Genomic DNA, 18,116 nt, shown 5'->3' on the forward strand with positions numbered 1-18,116 from the left:
TACTGGACTCGGCGGCTTTAGATGTGCAGTTTTGTCCACTGGGGTATTCAGGAGGGAAAGAAGAAGGAGGTTTCCTTCCAGGCTGCTGTAAGGCTTCAGTGCAGTGGAAACAGTGATAGTAGGGACAACCAAGTCCCTGTGCTAGTCAGAAGTTTGTTCCTTCTATACGGAATAACTCCAAAGAAAGATTTCTTGCTGTAGGAGCAGCATGAAGAGCAGTATAATTTTGGGTTGTGTTTGCTTCTGTTCTGTCTGCATCCCCTCTTCTCCTTTGCACCTTTTTCTTGGGAATGGTGGTAGTTGCCGAAGTTGTTGTAAAAACAGAGGTTCTTGGAAATTAAAAAAAACAGGTCAACATGTAGTGAAGAGGCATATTTCAGAACTGATTCTCCATGTATTAAAATTATGTCTGGTTACAAGACCCTGGTATTTTCAGCACAGGAGAGAAGGGAAGTGTTAAGTTTCCTACAGGAGAAGACTGTTGTGGGTGATTTGTTTTAGTATATTAATAGTTACAGTGCTGAACAAAAAAAGTTTTCTCAAGATTGGCAGGTGATTTCCATGTCCTCTAGTCCTGGGATATCCTGCATCTATTTCTCTTGTAAACTTTTGTGAAAAATTAATAGCAGGAGTGGATATGGACACAACTCAATTTTCAGCCAAGTTAGCTGGGAAACCTCAAGTGTAAAACTGGCACTTCTTTAATTAGCAGTTGGCACGTTTTTAGCTGGTGTTTCCTTTTTTGCTGACTGTGTCCTCATGGAGCTGAGGCAGAGTCCCTTTCCCCTCTGAATGCTTTCCCCTTGTTAGCCGCAGCTTGGCCGAGGCTTGTTCCGAAGGAGACGTGAATGCTGTGCGGAAGCTGCTCATTGAAGGCCGCAGTGTGAACGAGCACACAGAGGAAGGGGAAAGCCTCCTTTGCTTGGCCTGCTCAGCAGGATATTATGAGCTTGCACAGGTTGGTTTCCTGGCTCTTTGTACCGTGTGTGTTGTACGTAAGGAGATGTTAAATCAATCTATTAGCATCTTGTGCACCTGGAAGGGGGTGTTAAGTTAGTGAGAAATGGCAGCTCACTGGCAGACGAGTCTCACACACACACTAAATGTTGCTAACGCACTCTGGGTGCCTGCTTTCTGTGAGGATTGCTCACCCAGCACTGGGGTGGAGGTGGGGGTTCGTGGTGCCCGGGCAGGGTTTGTCACTCGCTGTTGTTGATCAGTGTCTCTCGGCAGGTTCTCCTGGCGATGCATGCCAATGTGGAGGACCGGGGAATCAAGGGAGACATCACACCTCTGATGGCTGCTGCCAATGGTGGGCATGTCAAAATTGTCAAGCTGCTGCTAGCTCACGGTGCTGATGTGAACGCACAGTCATCCACAGGTAAAGGGCTCTTGGGAACCACTGCAGAGCTGGGATTTGCTCTGTGCAGGGAGCTTGGCGTGGAAACTGGGGAGCAGTGGCCCTCAGCCCAGCAAGGCAGAATGCTTCCTTGTGGTTTTGCCATTTAAATTCTCTTTTCTAAGTGGAACTCTGAAATATTGTTGGGTGCAGATTGAGTGTTATGAAGACACAGAAAGGTGGATAAGGTCAGTTAGTAACTGGAATGTATTTGAGTACCTAGGGTTTGTTGTCACATTTTAAGCACGGTTTGGTAAATTTGCATGTACGTGGAAAAGTTTTTTGGTGGCAGGTCAGGCAACACAAGGGGAAAAGTGAGAAGAGGGCCTCCCCTTGCACTCTTTCTGTGGTAATTTGCTAGGCATTTGTGTTCAAGTGGCCAGATTGGGAAATCTTGTAAGTTTTTGTAGCCTGGAAGTGCAGAGCTGGTGTGTAGTCAGCAGTAACTGAAGAATGTTGAACTGACCCTGAGTGAGGGGGAGGGGGGGATACCAGAAGACCCCTTATTTATTTCTTAATTATTTTTTTTCAGTGAAGCGGTTTTCTCAGTGGCAATATGGCCTTGACCTTTAACCTTTTTCAAGATGTCTTTCACAGAGGCACATTCTTTGACTGTTGTGTGCAGATCTATGTTTTTGTATTTTTTGCCCTGAAGTTGTTTTCCTTTCCTTGTAAGGACCGGGAACATTTTGGAACCAGCCCCTTGCAGGTGTTTAAGACTTGATTTAGAAGCAGCAGTTCATTCTGCTCCTGGTTTTGAGCTTTCATTCTTACAGAATCATGTGCCCCTGCTGATTAACAGGAAAATGCATGGGGCTTTGTGGCATAGTCTGGGCTAGAAGTGGGAAGAGAGGTGCATCAGTACAGGCACTAGGAGGTCCTCAGTCTGTCAGCACCGAGCTGCTTGGTGCCATTACTGATTTCCCCCTCCCTGTAGTTCTTCATCTGTAGCCTGAAAAGCCCTGTTCCATCAGGTATCCAGGTAAAAGGGGTGGATTGGAGCATCAGGTGAGGTTCTGGGTGAAGGAAGGCCATCAGGTTCTGCTCCCAACCCGCGTTCTCTCTGGCTTAAGGCAACACAGCCCTGACGTACGCCTGCGCCGGGGGCTACGTGGATGTGGTGAAGGTGCTGCTGGAGTCGGGCGCCAGCATCGAGGACCACAACGAGAACGGGCACACGCCGCTGATGGAGGCCGGCAGCGCCGGGCACGTGGAGGTGGCCAGGGTGCTGCTGGAGAACGGGGCGGGCATCAACACGCACTCCAACGAGTTCAAGGAGAGCGCGCTGACGCTGGCCTGCTACAAAGGTACCGCACCCAGCGCGCGCAGGGCTCGGGGACGGCCTTGCTGCCCACCAGCTGGGGCACTGAGAGGTGGGAGCAGACCCTGTGCTGCTCTCATCCTGGCTGAGGTAGCACACAGCACGCCTGTGCCTTGTGCAGTATCATCTGTGAGGAGTCTGAGTATCCAGATCTAAAACTCAGGTCTGAGGTACGATTATTTAGAAGACCTGTGTTCAACAAATGAAGAGACAAGGAACCAGTGTGTTATATTACAGAATAAGTAAGCTAAGCTTTCTTTATTACAGCTGTTTTATGTCAGGTACCTCTGCTTAGTTACAGTAAATATTTCATTTTAGAGGACTTGGCACTTGCAAATCGTGGAAGGCTTAGGACTTTGCCTTTTAGGTGTCAGTGCTGAGGACAGCAGGCCTTTGTTTCCTCTCTTAGAGCATTAGGCAGCAAAATTGCAGCACCCCAGAAAGGGATGAAGATGTTTGATTAAGAGGCAAAATATGTTCCTACAGCCCAGCAGCTGCTGTTACAGTCACTTAGCACATGTTTTATTAGGCCCTTGCCATCATGAAGTCATTGATGTTGTTAGCAGAGGTACTTGTGTGGCACCTGTGTAGAAGTTGGTCTTTGTCTTTCATTTATATTTTTTACCAGCTACACTGATAAGCTGCTGTGCACGTAGATGGCAGAGATACAAACACACGTTTCCAAAGTGGATTTTTAATGTTGCAATGTGGACATCCGTGACCTTCATTACATACTTCAGAACACTATGAGTGTTGAAATGCACTTTCTCAAGCTGTTTCCCTCTGTTAACTATTTTTCCACACAGGCCACCTGGAAATGGTGAGGTTTCTGCTGGAAGCTGGTGCAGACCAGGAGCACAAGACAGATGAGATGCACACTGCTCTCATGGAGGCGTGCATGGTAAGAGATGTAAGGCTTGAGCAGTGAGGTCTGTGGGCTCTCTCTTCTTGCTGAAGATGGAGAAAGTGATTCCTTTGAGTATCCTCCTGGTACAGAATCTAACTGTGATGCTTTGGTTCCTTTGTCTGCTTGATGGGAAGTTAACTTGATTGTTAAACTGAGAATTCATGTCTTAAATTTTCTTTTTATCCTTCTCTCCAAATAGATTGCTCATGTGTTGAGATTTTCATGGCATTAGCCTTGTGTAATGTCACACTGTGAACCCGTGGCTGTAGAGGAGGGCAGTAAATCCCTGCTTAGTCTGCCCTTCCCTAGAACAACTGCAATGGTTCTAAAATCGGCCAGTTGTGTCTGTTGAAGGAAGTTAATGGTTTCAGATGGGGGAATGATTAACAGAAACCATTCTAATTCTTGAAAGTTGTTCCAAAGAAAGTCACGTAGGTAAACAGAACTTGAGCTGTCCTTTATCTCACCCTGAAATCTTACTAGAGCAGCCACATGAATATCCTTGGCCATGGCCTTGCAACCAGTTCCTGGCAGTTGATGGTAAAAGGACCTTGTTTGATGTTGCAGTTGCCATCTCATCAGGATGGTTTTGTGGTGGAGTTAGGGATCAAGCCTTCCTTTCCTTGTCATTCTCTTCTGCCCTTTTAACTCTTCTAATAGACAAAAAAAATTCCATCAGACCCACAGAGATGTTAAGACCTAATTTTTGTTAAAAATTACTAAGCAGTAGGAAAAAATTCTCCCTTATTTCTGCAGGAAGCTGTTCTTAGGGAGGCAGTTCCACGCTGGTGCTCAGAGCTGGCAGATAGTTGAGAGTCTCATACCTTCAGCTCTGCTGACAAGAGAAGGAGCAGCTTTCTCTTGCAGTATTTAAAAACCTTGCAGTGTGAAATGAAGCAGAGCAAGGACTTCCATCTCAGCTTGTTCTTTGTGCAGAAACAGTTACTGCTCTGCAGTGGCACGAGAAAACTTCCTTCTCTGGAGCAGCTTTGAGCTTGAATGTGTCCTCACAGAATTGTCTGTCTGTGGCATAGGCAGCGCAGGTTTAAACCTTTCTGCAGCCTTGTGTGTTCTGGAAGACTTGTGCCTGAGAGTTTTTTCAGACAGCAGTTAATGCTGAATTAAGGCACCTGAGCTGTTGGACAATGGCACTTGCCTTGTGGGAGCAAAAAGCAGGGTGATCTAGTTGGTGTTTCCTCTCGCTGAAGGACTGCTGCCCACAGAGCTTCAGCTTTAAAATACAGCTGGTGCTCTCGTGAAGGTTGCTCAGGTGACTTTTCCTGATCCCTTGGCAGCTGGAAGGCTTTTCCTGGCTGTTGTAGGAGAGCTCAGCAGCCCCACCTCACCCCATGTTACTAAAACATGGATCCAGTTCCCTTGTGTGGTGCAGCTCCAGCAGTTCTCCTGCAGGCTGCTTGGCCCACATAGGAAGCTTTGAAGCGAGCCTCGGTGCTGCGTCGTGCCGTCCTCAGCGTGGAGCAGGGCTGAGCAGGTAGCTGTCTTGCCAGAGCCTGATGGATGAGACACCGTCTCTGCATTTCCCTGAGGAAAGATTCTTTATGGAGGCTTGGAGTTTTTCCCTAAAATAGTACTGTCATTTCATGTAAAAGGTGAATATGTCCTAGTTAATGTCCTAGATATTTTTCCGAGAGGAAGCCGTGCTTTGCTCCCTGGATATCAGAATAAGGTATGAAACACTTGAGAAAATGAAGCGGAAAAACGTCAGATGCAGTTTGGTATTTTGTCTGGAAAAGAGCTTTTTGGAGTTGTGGTTTCCAGCTTGGCAAGGATAGCTGTGGATGAGATTTGCTGCCTCTTAGGAATTAATCTGAGACCAAGGTGTACTTAGCTCATTCAGTGACAACCTTGGGAATGCCTTGTGTTCCTGGTGAGTGGCTGTTTATTTGCTGCAGCCCTCTGGTGTTTTGTTTGTCAGATTTTGGTTCCTCCAAGTTGGAGTGGTAGCCATCTCCTCATGGAGAAAACCAGCTTGGAGAGTTCTTGCTGTTGTTGGAGCGCAGCAACCCAGCCAGGCTCTGCTTCTGTCTGAGCAAAGCAGCATGGAATGGCAATTGGATGTGTCACTGTCAGGCCTCCAGTGTAAACATGGAGCTGAAAAGCCACTTCAAATAGTTCCTGACTTCATGGAATACTGAAAATGTGACAGAGATCCTATGCTGAAGTATTTTGCAAGGAAGAAAGCAAATTTAGGAGCTGCCCTTTGGTAGAAGGGGTTTGATCACAGTGGAGCATGATCCCGGTGTCTGGAAAGCCCTGCCAGAATCCTGCCAAGGGAGCGTGGTTGCTCAGGTGGGTGGCTTCTGGGATGTGTAAGGAACCCCTGACAAGTGGTCTCGTTTAGGCTTGTCACTTGGAAGGAGAAAGTAAGTCTTGACTCTGCTGTTAAATTGAGCAGTGAAATAGCTGTGCAGGGTCCACGAGGCAAGCCAGGTCAGTGTGCATGGCTGCTTCTTAAGAAAGGGAGGAAGCAAAAGAATGTCACTGTTGTTCTTGTGGAGGAGACAAGCTTCTAAAATAGTGGCAAGCTCCCTCTTGACTTTCTGGGCTTTATTTTGGAGTTCCCCCCCCTGCCCCAAGTAAGTTGATCCCAAACACCTGAACTGGAGTCTGATACAAAGTTGTCCGGCTTGTTGCTTACACCATTGGCAGAGTGGTCTGATAGGTGGTTCACAGCACCTATTGAGTAAAACATGCTCAACGTTTCTACAGGTGCCTGTTCAATATAGGACATCTTCATCCAAATATTTAGAAAAACTGTTCAGCAAGTTTCATTGTATTTTTGGACTCACTTTACTCCCTCATTGCTTTTTGTGTATTTTGAGGGAATTTGAATCTGTGACAAAGCTGTGAAGCTGTGGAGAAAAGCAGTTTTTCCATATGGTCAGTCTTCTGATGTTGTTTTTTTTTTGCATTTCCAGGATGGTCACGTGGAAGTGGCAAGGTTACTTCTGGACAGCGGAGCTCAGGTGAACATGCCTGCGGACTCCTTCGAGTCCCCGCTGACTCTGGCGGCCTGTGGCGGGCATGTGGAGCTGGCAGCCCTGCTGATTGAACGTGGGGCTAACTTGGAAGAGGTCAATGATGAGGGATACACACCACTGATGGAGGCAGCTCGGGAAGGCCACGAGGAGATGGTGGCACTGTTACTTGGGCAAGGTAACTGCTGTGGGGCCTTGTGCGGGCTGCAGCTCGGGGAAGAAGCTCTGAGCTGCTGTGGTTTTTGTTTTCTTTGGTAACAAGGTGCCTTGTGCATATGGAGGTGGTTTGTGTGCTGATGCTGCCTTGTGTAACTGGTGTTTTGTGTTGTTTGAAGGAGCAAACATCAACGCTCAGACAGAGGAGACGCAGGAAACAGCGTTAACTCTGGCTTGCTGCGGAGGGTTCTTGGAGGTGGCCGATTTTCTCATTAAAGCAGGAGCTGACATAGAACTCGGCTGTTCCACACCTTTGATGGAGGCTGCTCAAGAGGGACATTTGGAGCTGGTTAAATATCTATTAGCTGCAGGTATGGAGGCCTTTTGTTAACACTTCTGTAAAGGCTTAATCTAGGAGAAAAATACTTTGTACGATAGTCATTACATTTTCTTTAGCAGCTTCTTGAAGTTGAAGTGAAGGTCTTTGAAGCCCAAAATTATTTACTGGTTGGACTCCAATTTAGCTTTTGAAGTTTGAGTTCATGTAAACTTGTTTAGAGCTAACTTGCAGTTTGTTTTAATTCCTCTAGAGTATGATCAGGTTATCAGTTTAATAGATACTGGACTGGAAGGGGTTTTGCTGTTTGATCCTGTAAAAATTGTGGAGGCTTGTAAGTTTTCTGTAATGCCCGTCATAAAGCTTACAAGGTTTTGTCCTTTGTGTTTCAGGGGCTAATGTGCACGCAACAACAGCCACAGGTGACACGGCACTGACGTACGCCTGTGAGAATGGCCACACCGATGTAGCAGATGTCTTACTTCAGGCAGGTGCAGATCTGGTAAGTCATTTACCTTCCTTAAAAAATCTAAGCAGGATCTTAAAGAATCAGCATCTGATATTCTTTCTGTTTCTGTGGTCATTGCTGAAAATTTACACATTCTTGAATGTATTTTGGGCTGTTAGATTACCCTAAAGTGCAGAGGTCACAGTCCTCTGGTGTTTGAGGTCTAAAGCATTTCCAACCCATTCAAGGTTGCCTGGATAGGAAAGTAGGGGATTTTATTGTTTTGACATGGTATTCAGCTTCAAATTGTTGAGCTGATTCTGGCTTTCTTCTTGTACCTGCAAATCTGTTCTATTCCTTGTGCATCAGATAGTTGACAGTCTATTTGGTGTGCTGTAATGGAATTGAGGTGATGGAGGTCAACTGATTTTTACTTTTCAGTAGGCTTTTACCACCAGTGTGCTATCAAAAAGTGATGTTAAGCATGTCAGAAGATGTCCTGTTGAATTAAAATCCCCCTTGTGTGCCCTGAATGCTTTTGGTCCAGGAGTCACACCTGTGCAGAGACAGGTGGTGAGGGGTTCACCTGCATTCAAGATACCCTCAGTTCAAACATTAGCTGAATATTTATGACTAAGTTTGTGAAACACTAGAGAAGGATGTTCATGTCTAGCATCTTTCCATTCAAAAACCCAGGAGGCTGGCTTGCCTTCTTTTACGTGGCACTTTGGATTTTGAAGCCTTTCTTTATCTGCTCTAGGAGCATGAATCGGAAGGTGGAAGAACCCCTCTCATGAAAGCTGCCAGGGCAGGTCATGTTTGCACTGTTCAGTTCTTGATTAGCAAAGGTAAGAGCGTGGAATGGTTTGGGTTTTCCTGACATAAGAAATACTTCAAGTTAAGAACATGTCAGAGCTAGTGTAACTTCCTGGGATTTGTTTTAAATATCCCAACTAGGCGTGTAATGGTTACCTGTGATTTCTGCTGAGATTAGTGGAACTGCGTGCAGTTGTAAAAATAGTGTATTTGAGTCTGTAATTCCTAGTAAAGCAGCAGTAGTAGGGATCCCTGGGGTCTCCATGCCCCATGGTGCAGCTTTGGAGCCCTGTCTTTGGCAGTTGAGCTACAAGTGCCCCTTGGTTTCCAGAGTTGGACTGTAGCTTGCTTAATGTTTCAATACAAACTGGGAATTTCCATTGTCCCTCTCTCAGGCTGATTCTCATGAGTTTTTCTTGTCCCTGCCTTGCATGGAGTAGGACATCTGGCAGGATGGAGTTTTCCCTGTGTAGATTGCAGAGCAGTTCATTCTGTTCCATTTGATAGAGGTGCACCAGCTGATGTTTGCCCTTGTGTTTGTGCAGGAGCAAATGTGAACAGGACCACAGCGAACAACGATCACACAGTGCTGTCGCTGGCCTGTGCCGGAGGTCACTTGGCAGTGGTGGAGTTACTGCTCGCTCATGGTGCTGATCCCACTCACAGACTCAAGGTTTGTCCCTCCGCTGCCTCCTTTTCCTCTAAAACTAAGGATACCCAGATGGATTTTCTCCTTTTGTGTTCTCTACAACTCACCCAGCCTGTGAGGATGTAAATGGAATTTTGCACAAGCAGATGTTCTGCTCGCGTTCGTGTTGTTGGAGTTAGTGCAGGTCTCCTGATCATCATGAGTATAAAGGCTGCCCTCCAGTTGTCAAGTGCTGATTGTGGAAGAGGAAAGATTTTTGAAGTACTATTAATTTAATTTGTTTTGCTAAGTACTTTGTCAAGTCTTTAAGTTTAGATGTGAACTTGTGGAGATGGGGTATTTACTAGAGCAGAAAGCAGTCACATGGGTAGTGTGTTGTGTGTCCCAAAGTGCTGCAGTGTTGTTCCCATGATGCTCTTTTCTAACTGTGTGCTCTTTCCCTCTCAGGATGGATCGACCATGCTGATCGAGGCAGCCAAAGGCGGTCACACCAGCGTGGTTTGTTACCTTCTAGATTACCCAAACAACTTGCTTTCTGCTCCTCCACCTGATGCCACTCAGCTGACCCCACCATCCCATGACCTCAACAGGGTAAGAGTTCAGGGCTCGTGGTCTGCAGGGCTTTTTTGCACTTGCTTACTCGAGAGTTTAAAGGTGAGAGAAGAGTCAGTCATGTCCTGTCATAAACTGTGGGTGAGCACACTCAAAATTACTTAGAGCTGTAAAGGAAATGGCAAAGACTTTTGGTCATTATGATGTAGTGCTCTCATCATTCTTACTGTTCTCTAAGTATTGCTGGGAAAAAACCACCGAGGGTGGGCAAAACCAGCAAGTGCAAAGATGTGCTTAAATGAAACTCTACAGAATTGAATTTATGGCCCATTGTGGCTTGTGTTTGCTGTACTACAGTGCAGCACTGTACCAAGCTGAGTATAGTTCAGCAAGTAATTTTTTAGGTTAAAAATGCAAAGTACGTGGAGGTCACATGATCTCCAGGTGTTAATTATCGAATTCAGCATATTAAAAACCGTATTGAATGTTCTTAGTCACCATTAAAGCCTATTTTCCTAACAGATTTTGCTTACCTTCTGTTGAATTGTAACTAGCACGGAGTATGAGAAAAGTAATCTGTTAGTATCCGACGTTTTAGGCTCCTCGAGTACCAGTGCAGGCGCTGCCCATGGTCGTCCCACCCCAGGAGCCTGACAAACCCCCTGCTAATGTCGCCACAACCCTTCCCATCAGAAACAAAGGTCAGTCCTAGTTCTGCAGCTTATTTTCTAAATATCCTTCCTAGGTAGAAGATAGAGGCTTGCACTTGTAGCAGAGTAGCTCCTATGAAGAGTGTTTATGGATTCAGTCAAGGAAACTGCAATTTTGATTTTTTTTTTTTAAATTATTTTTATAAGGATTTGCTTATCCTCCGAGTATCAGTCATCTAAGCCTGTAATCGTAAAACGTCAAGAAATCTGCCTAAGTAAATAGGTTAAAATCTCTAGTCTGACACACTGAACCAATGCAAAATGTTACCCAGAAGTCTATAGAAATTGGATCATGGAAGTTGCAAAACCCATGTTAATCTCCATATCATAGTTGATTTGATAACTTGTGTTTCCTTAGGGTAGTAGTCTGGGAGTGGGTTTGACTAATTGGATTGAAGGCGGAATTTCTTGTGCAGTAAAATCCTTAGTCTGATGTGGCTCAGGTCCTCCTAGGACTAAATTTGCATCTATTTTGCTCTCGCCATTTTGACACTTAATGCTTTCTGTACTTAAGAATTCTCGTCAAAACCCAATTTTTATCAAGCATCAGCAGTAGCAAATACAGGCGTGCATGTCCTAAAATTAATCCTGTGTGTACACTTGTATTGTTCTGGAGATACAGCGAGGATGGCTGGAAGAAACTGGGCACCTCCACTGCCTCAGATCCTGAGTTTTGATTTGCCTTTCGCCCTTCAAAATTAACCGATTGTTGCTTCTCCACCTGGTATGGCAGAGCATGTCAGCTGTGTTACTGGGGACTTCTGCATAAAAGACCAGTTGGATTAGTCCATCGCTTGTTCCTGCAGGAAGGCTGAAATAGTTGCCTTGCCTGGACAGAGAGCTGAGCTTTGACACAGGCCAAATCGTGTCTGCTGTGGATAAAACCTAGTGGCTAAAGACACCCTGTTAGGTCCTGCTAGATCTAAGTGACAGTCCTGGGTTCTGGCACTCTTTGTCACCTGAGCAAAGCTGGATACCTGGAGCGCAAGGATGCCTAGTTGTAGAGAGCCCAGCACTTCTTAAAGCGTACCAAGTCGGTTGCAAAGCCGGCGGCCTAGTCCCAGTCCTAGAGATGTTTTTGTGTCCCTGGGGCTGCGCTTTCAGGGCTGTAAGCATTTGTTTATGTCCCAGCACCATACCAGACGCAGAACACCAAGTAAAGAGACAGCATATCCTTGCTTTTTGTTCCCAGTTTCCGTGTAGCAGCACTCGGTAGCAGCGGCTCGAGACAATCGCTTCCTTTGGCAAAAGCGTGCCGATTGCTGGAGCAGACCTGTCACCGTAGCACAGGGCTATGTGGGATGCATGTGCACTGGTGTGGCCTGGTAAATTGCAGTCTGACTGCTGGGTGCCAGCTGGCAGGTGTCCTCGGAGGGCCTTGGGGACACGCTCGCCTCCCGCGGGGGCTGTGGCCCGGGCGCGGCCGGCCACGCAGCGGCCCAGCAGTAGCTCTGTAATGAGGATGCCGTTCGTATGCACTTCCATTGGTTCTGAGGGGGTTTCTTTTTCACACAGCTGCTTCTAAACAAAAGTCCAGCAGTCATTTGCCAGCAAACAACCAGGATGTACAGGGTTACATCACCAATCAGTCTCCAGAGAGCATTGTAGAAGAGGCTCAGGGCAAGTTGACAGAGCTGGAGCAGAGGATAAAAGAAGCCATAGAGAAGAACGCTCAGCTGCAGTCCCTGGAATTGGCACACGCCGACCAGCTCACCAAAGAGAAGATTGAGGAGCTGAACAAAACGAGAGAGGAGCAAATCCAGAAGAAACAAAAGATTTTGGAGGAACTGCAGAAAGTGGAGCGAGAGTTACAGCTGAAAACTCAGCAGCAGCTAAAAAAGCAATATCTAGAGGTAAAAGCGCAAAGAATTCAGCTCCAGCAGCAGCAGCAGCAACAGTCTTGCCAGCATCTGGGACTACTGACTCCCGTTGGGGTAGGAGAACAACTCTCAGAGGGAGACTATGCACGATTGCAGCAAGTGGACCCCATCTTGCTCAAAGATGACCCTCAGCAAGCTGCTGCGCAGACGGGTTTTGCACCAGTTCAGCCTCTGGCCATGCCACAAGCTTTGCCTCTGGCAGCAGGTTCCTTACCTCCAGGGTCCATCGCAAATCTTACAGAACTGCAAGGTGTTATAGTTGGACAGCCAGTGCTGGGCCAAGCACAACTAGCAGGGCTGGGGCAAGGAATACTGACAGAAACACAGCAAGGGTTAATGGTAGCCAGCCCTGCTCAGACGCTCAATGACACGCTGGATGACATCATGGCAGGTGGGTTTACATTGTTATGAGCAGGTATAATATTTGCTTGACCAGTCGAGGGTATGTCCACTTCTTTTTATGTGTGTGTGTGTGTGTGTGTGTGTGTTTGTGTATTCCCACGAGCTCTATGGCAAGCACCACTCGCCCTCTGATCCCTGTCTTGAGGAGTTGGGAAAACTAGCTTTAACTTTTCAGTTGGCAGGGTGAGCTGAGCGGTGCCTGGTGGTCAGGTTGGTATGGTGGAGTGGCATTTCTGACTCGTCATGGTTTGGGGAGGGGTGTATTAGAGTTCATGTGGCAGTTCTGTTTTGGCCTGATTGTAGCTCAGGAGGAGCACCATGATGGTGTGGGTAGTGCTCTGGACTAGCTGAGAGCTGACTGGCAGTAGGCTGAGCAGCTGTAGCACCACAGCTAGCCTGTAAAACGTGAGGGACCTGCAGGTTTATCTTCAGAATAAGGGCTGCTCCACTTGGCCTTATATAGTCTACTTATTGGAAACTTTTTATTTCTACTTGGGAGAAAAAAAGGTGCTAATCCTGTAACTCTCTGAAACGTCTCCTCATAAAAATGGCTGCCAGCAGAAAGCATGTTTATTAGCCTTACCAAACTCTTGTCATTGCTTTGGAGAATTCTCTGCCCAGTGACATGAATGCTCTAAGGCCTTAAGCAGTAAAAGAGGAGAATGAAGCAGGTTGTAAATGCAAATTGTCCCTGTTTTATTTACACCTCACTCAGTTGTGCTTCATCTGAACCCTTTCCGTGCTACAGCAGTCATTGAAATACCCCTTAGCTGAACACACATGAGCTGGTAGGACACAGTCTTTAAAAAGTGTTCCTTGATGCAGAAGTGTGAAGATGCTCTTAAGCTAATGCAGTGTCATTTTTACTAGTGCTGTCTGTCTGAACAAGTCTGCTTTGCAAAGCTGTTAGCATGAGGGATGTGTGCCAGAGGAAGGCAGGTCTCCAAGAAGGTGTTAGCCCAGGGCTGGTCCTGTGTGTACTGCCCGAGTTGGAGCACAGTAGTAGTACAGAGTCAGTGGAAGGTAGGGTAACCGATTGAAACTACCAGTGGTGGTTTTTTCAAGCACTTGGAACACCACTTTTGAGGTGAGAGAGACTCCTGATGAGTGCCCTTGTGTCCAGGCAAAGCTTCATTAAAGGTGACAGAAACTTTTTTGCTGGAAGTCTCGTGTTAGAATTGAAGCACAGACGTCAAGATTGGAAGTGGATGAAAACACAAATGTGTGCATGAAAAAGTAGATAAAATTACATATAGCATGCACTGACAGTAACAGTTTCTCTCATGGATCTGCTGGGGTGCAGGACACCATGAATTTAAAAGCTGGGATGGTTGCAGTTGTTGGTAACTTGTAAAGAATCTGTGCAATGCACTTGAGTTGAACCAGGAGTTAGGACATTTGAGACCTCTGTTTAGTTGCATGTCACATCTTGAGAAGGTGTGATTCCAGGTCACCTGCCACATACCTGAGTGCCTGTGTGTGCCTTGTTGGGCAGTCAGGTATTACCAGTGGGAATTTGAGGGGATATTCTGGTTCTGCTCAGCCCCACTTGTTAGCAGTGCACACATGCAGTTGGGAAGGAAGTCTGAATACCTTTTCTGTCAAGTGCCTGGTAATGGGGTGTTTTTTGAAGCAAGATCAGACACAGGATTGAGTATAGAACTTCAGTGCTAGCCTGTAGTGAGTCCCCAAGTCACAGTTTAATGTGGAGCTGAAATGGACTCAGTGTAACACAGAACATTAAAGTAGCCACTAACTCTGTGTACTGCTTAAAGAGCAGCTTCTAGAATATTCTTACAGATGTAAATTCTTGTTTCAGAGATGCCTTGAGTTTAGTTCCATGGCAGAGCTGTGTTTACAGCACCAGTTGCAGAAACAAAGCTTCACCTTGACTGTGCAAACTTGATTTAGTGTGCATCTCTGTGCTTAATTAATTGAAAACAATGGCTAAGTAGTAAATAATACTTAATTTTTTTCCTCTGGGCTCCTTTATGATCCTGCTGGAATTGAGGACAAGTGAAAGGTTTGCTCTTGAGCTTCAGATGTCAGACAAGTTTTTTGCTTGCTGTGAGGCTCGTAAAAAGAAGGATTTTTTTAGGATTAGTTATGTAAGGCTTGTATGGAAACATTGCATCTGTTAAGTGGTGTGGTAAGGATCTAAGGAGAAAAACCACCCTGTTTTTAATAGCAGGCTTTTTACAAAGTAGGAACTGTTCCAAGGATTGTGTCCAGTCACAGAGCTTCGCAGAGAACTTCAGGAATCTTGAAGCACTTGATAAAATGCATTCCTGGAAGCTACCTTGTGGGTTGAGTCAGTTGGAAATGCAGCTGTCTAAATTAACACGTCAGAAAGCAAGCTGTAAGCTTTTCACAGAGACTCAATACTGAAAAAAATAACAGTAGAGTGCCAGCATCCCAGGAAAATCAGGTTGTATCCCACTTGTGACCTGAGCAGGAGCTGGGGGCTGACCTGCCTTAGGCTGCCTTGCACACTCTTCACTGATAACCAGCAAGACTGCAGGTGTGCACCGGTCCTCAGGCTCCATCCATGGAGCCCTTCTTGCACAGCAGCAGCCCAGTGTTTGTGTTGGAATTCAGAACATGCAGTGTTACAGTCCGAGGCCTGTTCTGCATCTCCAGTGCTCTAGAGGGATTTTAATCCTGTGTGGCACCAACATGGTTTGTAATAACTGAGGCTGCTACAGAGAAATTGGGGGCAGAGAAGGAGCTGATGTGGAACAAGCCTGTAGAGCTGGCTCAAAACCAGCTGGAAAAAGCTGAGATGTCTCATACATTTCTTGTAAGGTATTTTTTTATTCCATCCCTCCCCTTGCCTCATTGCTGTGTAGTGTGGGACAGTTTTTATCTGTCTGCTGTTGACATTGCAGGAGACCATCAGTGCATAAGGCCAGTGCTGTGCCCACAGCAAGACAGCACGTGTGGGACATGTGATGGCCACATGTGGAGCAGGGGGATTACATGGGCTTGTCACTCTGGTGAGGCCAGTGGGCATGGGGGAGGAGGTAGCTGCTCTGAGGGTGTCCTCTCTTCACTCAGGCTAAGAGAGAGTTGAGGTATGGACAGAAGAAAAGAAGATAAAGAGCAGGTCTGTTGCAGATATCAGTAAGCACAAAACTGATTGTCTGCTAGCCCAGCAAATGTGCAGGACTGGAAGTAGAGTAGTCAGACAGTGCTTGGTGATGTCTTCTGACCAAGAACCTTGATTAAGGTGTAGGGACTTCTGTACCAAGTCTTGTATATACTGAAATATTCCAAGAGTGGCCCAACTTGGAAGACTTGGTTATCCCAGGCATGAAATAATGATGTTTCCATGATGAAGTACAGACTTGAGTTCACTTTGCCCCTGGGCCATTAGAGTGGGGCAAGGAGCAGAGTGCAGAGATAAATATTTGACTGTCAGTGTGCTTAGCATGTAGAGTCAAGTTGGTCACTCCTCTCAGTGCTCCAGACTGCTCTGAAAATAATTTGGGTTATTCAAAACTTTGGATATTTTAGTTTGGGTGCCACAAAAATTCTGTTCATCACCCTTGGCATGTTCATTAGATTTTTGAACTCCACGCAGGTGATGTTGAAATAAATATAACCAAAGTGATTACCCATTAAAATGGATATTGTGTCCCAGTGAATTGTGCTGTAGGTATATGAGCTAAATTTGTGAGTTATTGCTGAAGCACCTGTCTTTCTTTTTTGGTTTGTTTGTTTTGTATTTTTTTTTTTGGGGGGGGGGAGTAATTGAGGGTTTTTGTTGTTTTTTCTCCCCTCACTACAAATGTAAAAAGTAGACTTTACCTGAACTGAGACCTTCTTAACTAACTTATTTTTTTTTTTAGCCAGAGAATTTACTAATGTCTCCTGTCATAGAGAAGATGCTTCCCAGTCTCCTTTTTGGGACTTGAGCAGGAATTCTTAGAAACTGTTTAAAACACATGCAATTTTTGACCTTATGTCAAAATATTTTGGCCCATCTTCAGTATGTTAATTTTCATCCATACCTAGTGTGATTTGGAGATAAGTTTTCAAAGGCACTCAAAGATCTAGATCAAGGGGGTTGGAATTGTGAATTCTGACTTAGTCTTAAATATAAGCTTAATGATAGTTTGTGTTAGAAGCTGAGGGTTCTTTGCTTCTCCTGGTGCCATTCATTTGCTTCTTTGCTGGGATTTTGTGTAGGAAGTGCAGAAATTCAATTAGTTATGGGTGTAAAATACAGCTGCCTTGCAGAGGTGGGAGCACACGACTGGGCCTGTTAGGATACAGGTCTTGTGGCATCACTTGGGAAAAACTGTTCCATTTTGCAGTTTAAAGTGCTTTTGTCAGCTGGACAGAATGTGTGGTGCTTCACCTTCTCCTTTGCTGTTGCACCTCAGAAACAGCCAGAGAAACACTGGAGAAGGGACAGGGAAAAAACCAGGGAGTTCTTCTGCAGAAAAGTAGGGAAAAGGGTGTTTTTCCCAAGAGCTGCTTTAGGCTGAGGTTTGCTGTGTGCTCCTGAACCTCCCATGAGCAGAAGGAACCTCAGGGAGCGTGGCAGTCGGTGCTATCTGTGTCGTGTCCATACACTGTTATCCCTGTCAGTGGTGTTACCTTTGCTTACCTAACACCTCGACCAAACTCTCTGCAACCTGCTGCTACAAAGCTTCCACTTCTCTGGTTTCAGCAAATTGTGCCATGTGAGCATCCTGCCCTGTTGCTTTTTTATGTTTATGGGGGGGCGGGGGTGAAGGCTGGACAGACTTCTACGTGAAAACATTTAAACTGTTTTAAGAAAAATTCCATAGGTACTTCTACATGAAAACATTAAAACTGTTTTAAGAAAAATTGCATAGGTACCCGTTGGTTGGACTTGTTCTGCAGCCCTGCTTCCAAAGGTATGGAGCTCCAGGTCCAAACTATGGCTGATTTGTTGTAGGAAAGTCTTTGGGTTAAAAAAAGAAAAAAGCAAACAATTTCTGGTGGGCTTTTAGAAAACATGTCAGTCTGATACTTAACTCTTTCTTTGATTGAATGCAGTAAACCTTTTTCATAGATGAAATTCTAAGAGTTAAAGGATCAAAGGTTGGGCTCAGTGTGTGGAATACGTATATTTGTGGAAAACAACAGTTTTTAAGGAGTTCCATCTGTCGGTGGGAATGCATCCCGCTGTCCCTTTATTGTCACGTTAGGTTGGGAAGTGTTTTGCTTTGACTAAGTGTGGTTCTTCTGTCCAACAGCAGTGAGTGGAAGAGCATCTGCAATGTCAAACACTCCTACCCACAGCATTGCCACCTCAGTGTCCCAACCTCAGACGCCGACTCCGAGTCCCATCATTTCTCCTTCAGCCATGCTGCCCATCTACCCTGCTATTGACATCGATGCCCAGGTGAGCCTGTCGCTCTCACAGATGCACCAAGCTGCTTTTTCCTGCATCCTCAATAACTGAGTGGTGGCAAAGAGCTCTGCTGTACAATGGATTGGGGTCTGGGGACTGGGTTTGCTGCTTTTAGAAAGCCAGAGCAACGCCCCTGAGAGGAAACCCACTT

General features: G+C 45.8%; 1 protein-coding gene across 8 annotated transcripts in view; it reads left to right on the plus strand.

Moving 5' to 3' along the window:
* ANKRD17 (ankyrin repeat domain 17) overlaps window positions 1-18,116 on the plus strand; it is a 68,925-nt gene that overhangs the window by 35,936 nt on the left and 14,873 nt on the right. For 3 of the 8 annotated variants that reach the window (XM_059843502.1, XM_059843504.1, XM_059843506.1), the window contains exons 4-16: window positions 811-958; window positions 1,234-1,381; window positions 2,473-2,706; window positions 3,527-3,621; window positions 6,567-6,804; window positions 6,962-7,153; window positions 7,512-7,621; window positions 8,328-8,415; window positions 8,929-9,056; window positions 9,480-9,623; window positions 10,183-10,285; window positions 11,810-12,565; window positions 17,808-17,956. In XM_059843502.1, coding sequence (XP_059699485.1) covers window positions 811-958; window positions 1,234-1,381; window positions 2,473-2,706; window positions 3,527-3,621; window positions 6,567-6,804; window positions 6,962-7,153; window positions 7,512-7,621; window positions 8,328-8,415; window positions 8,929-9,056; window positions 9,480-9,623; window positions 10,183-10,285; window positions 11,810-12,565; window positions 17,808-17,956 — 2,533 coding nt within the window. The remainder of the gene's footprint in view (window positions 1-810; window positions 959-1,233; window positions 1,382-2,472; window positions 2,707-3,526; window positions 3,622-6,566; window positions 6,805-6,961; window positions 7,154-7,511; window positions 7,622-8,327; window positions 8,416-8,928; window positions 9,057-9,479; window positions 9,624-10,182; window positions 10,286-11,809; window positions 12,566-17,807; window positions 17,957-18,116) is intronic. The other 5 variants (XM_059843503.1, XM_059843505.1, XM_059843507.1 and 2 more) reach the window with 3 other exon arrangements.

The sequence above is a fragment of the Haemorhous mexicanus genome, chromosome 4 (genome assembly GCF_027477595.1).
Source record: "Haemorhous mexicanus isolate bHaeMex1 chromosome 4, bHaeMex1.pri, whole genome shotgun sequence".
NCBI lineage: Eukaryota > Metazoa > Chordata > Aves > Passeriformes > Fringillidae > Haemorhous > Haemorhous mexicanus.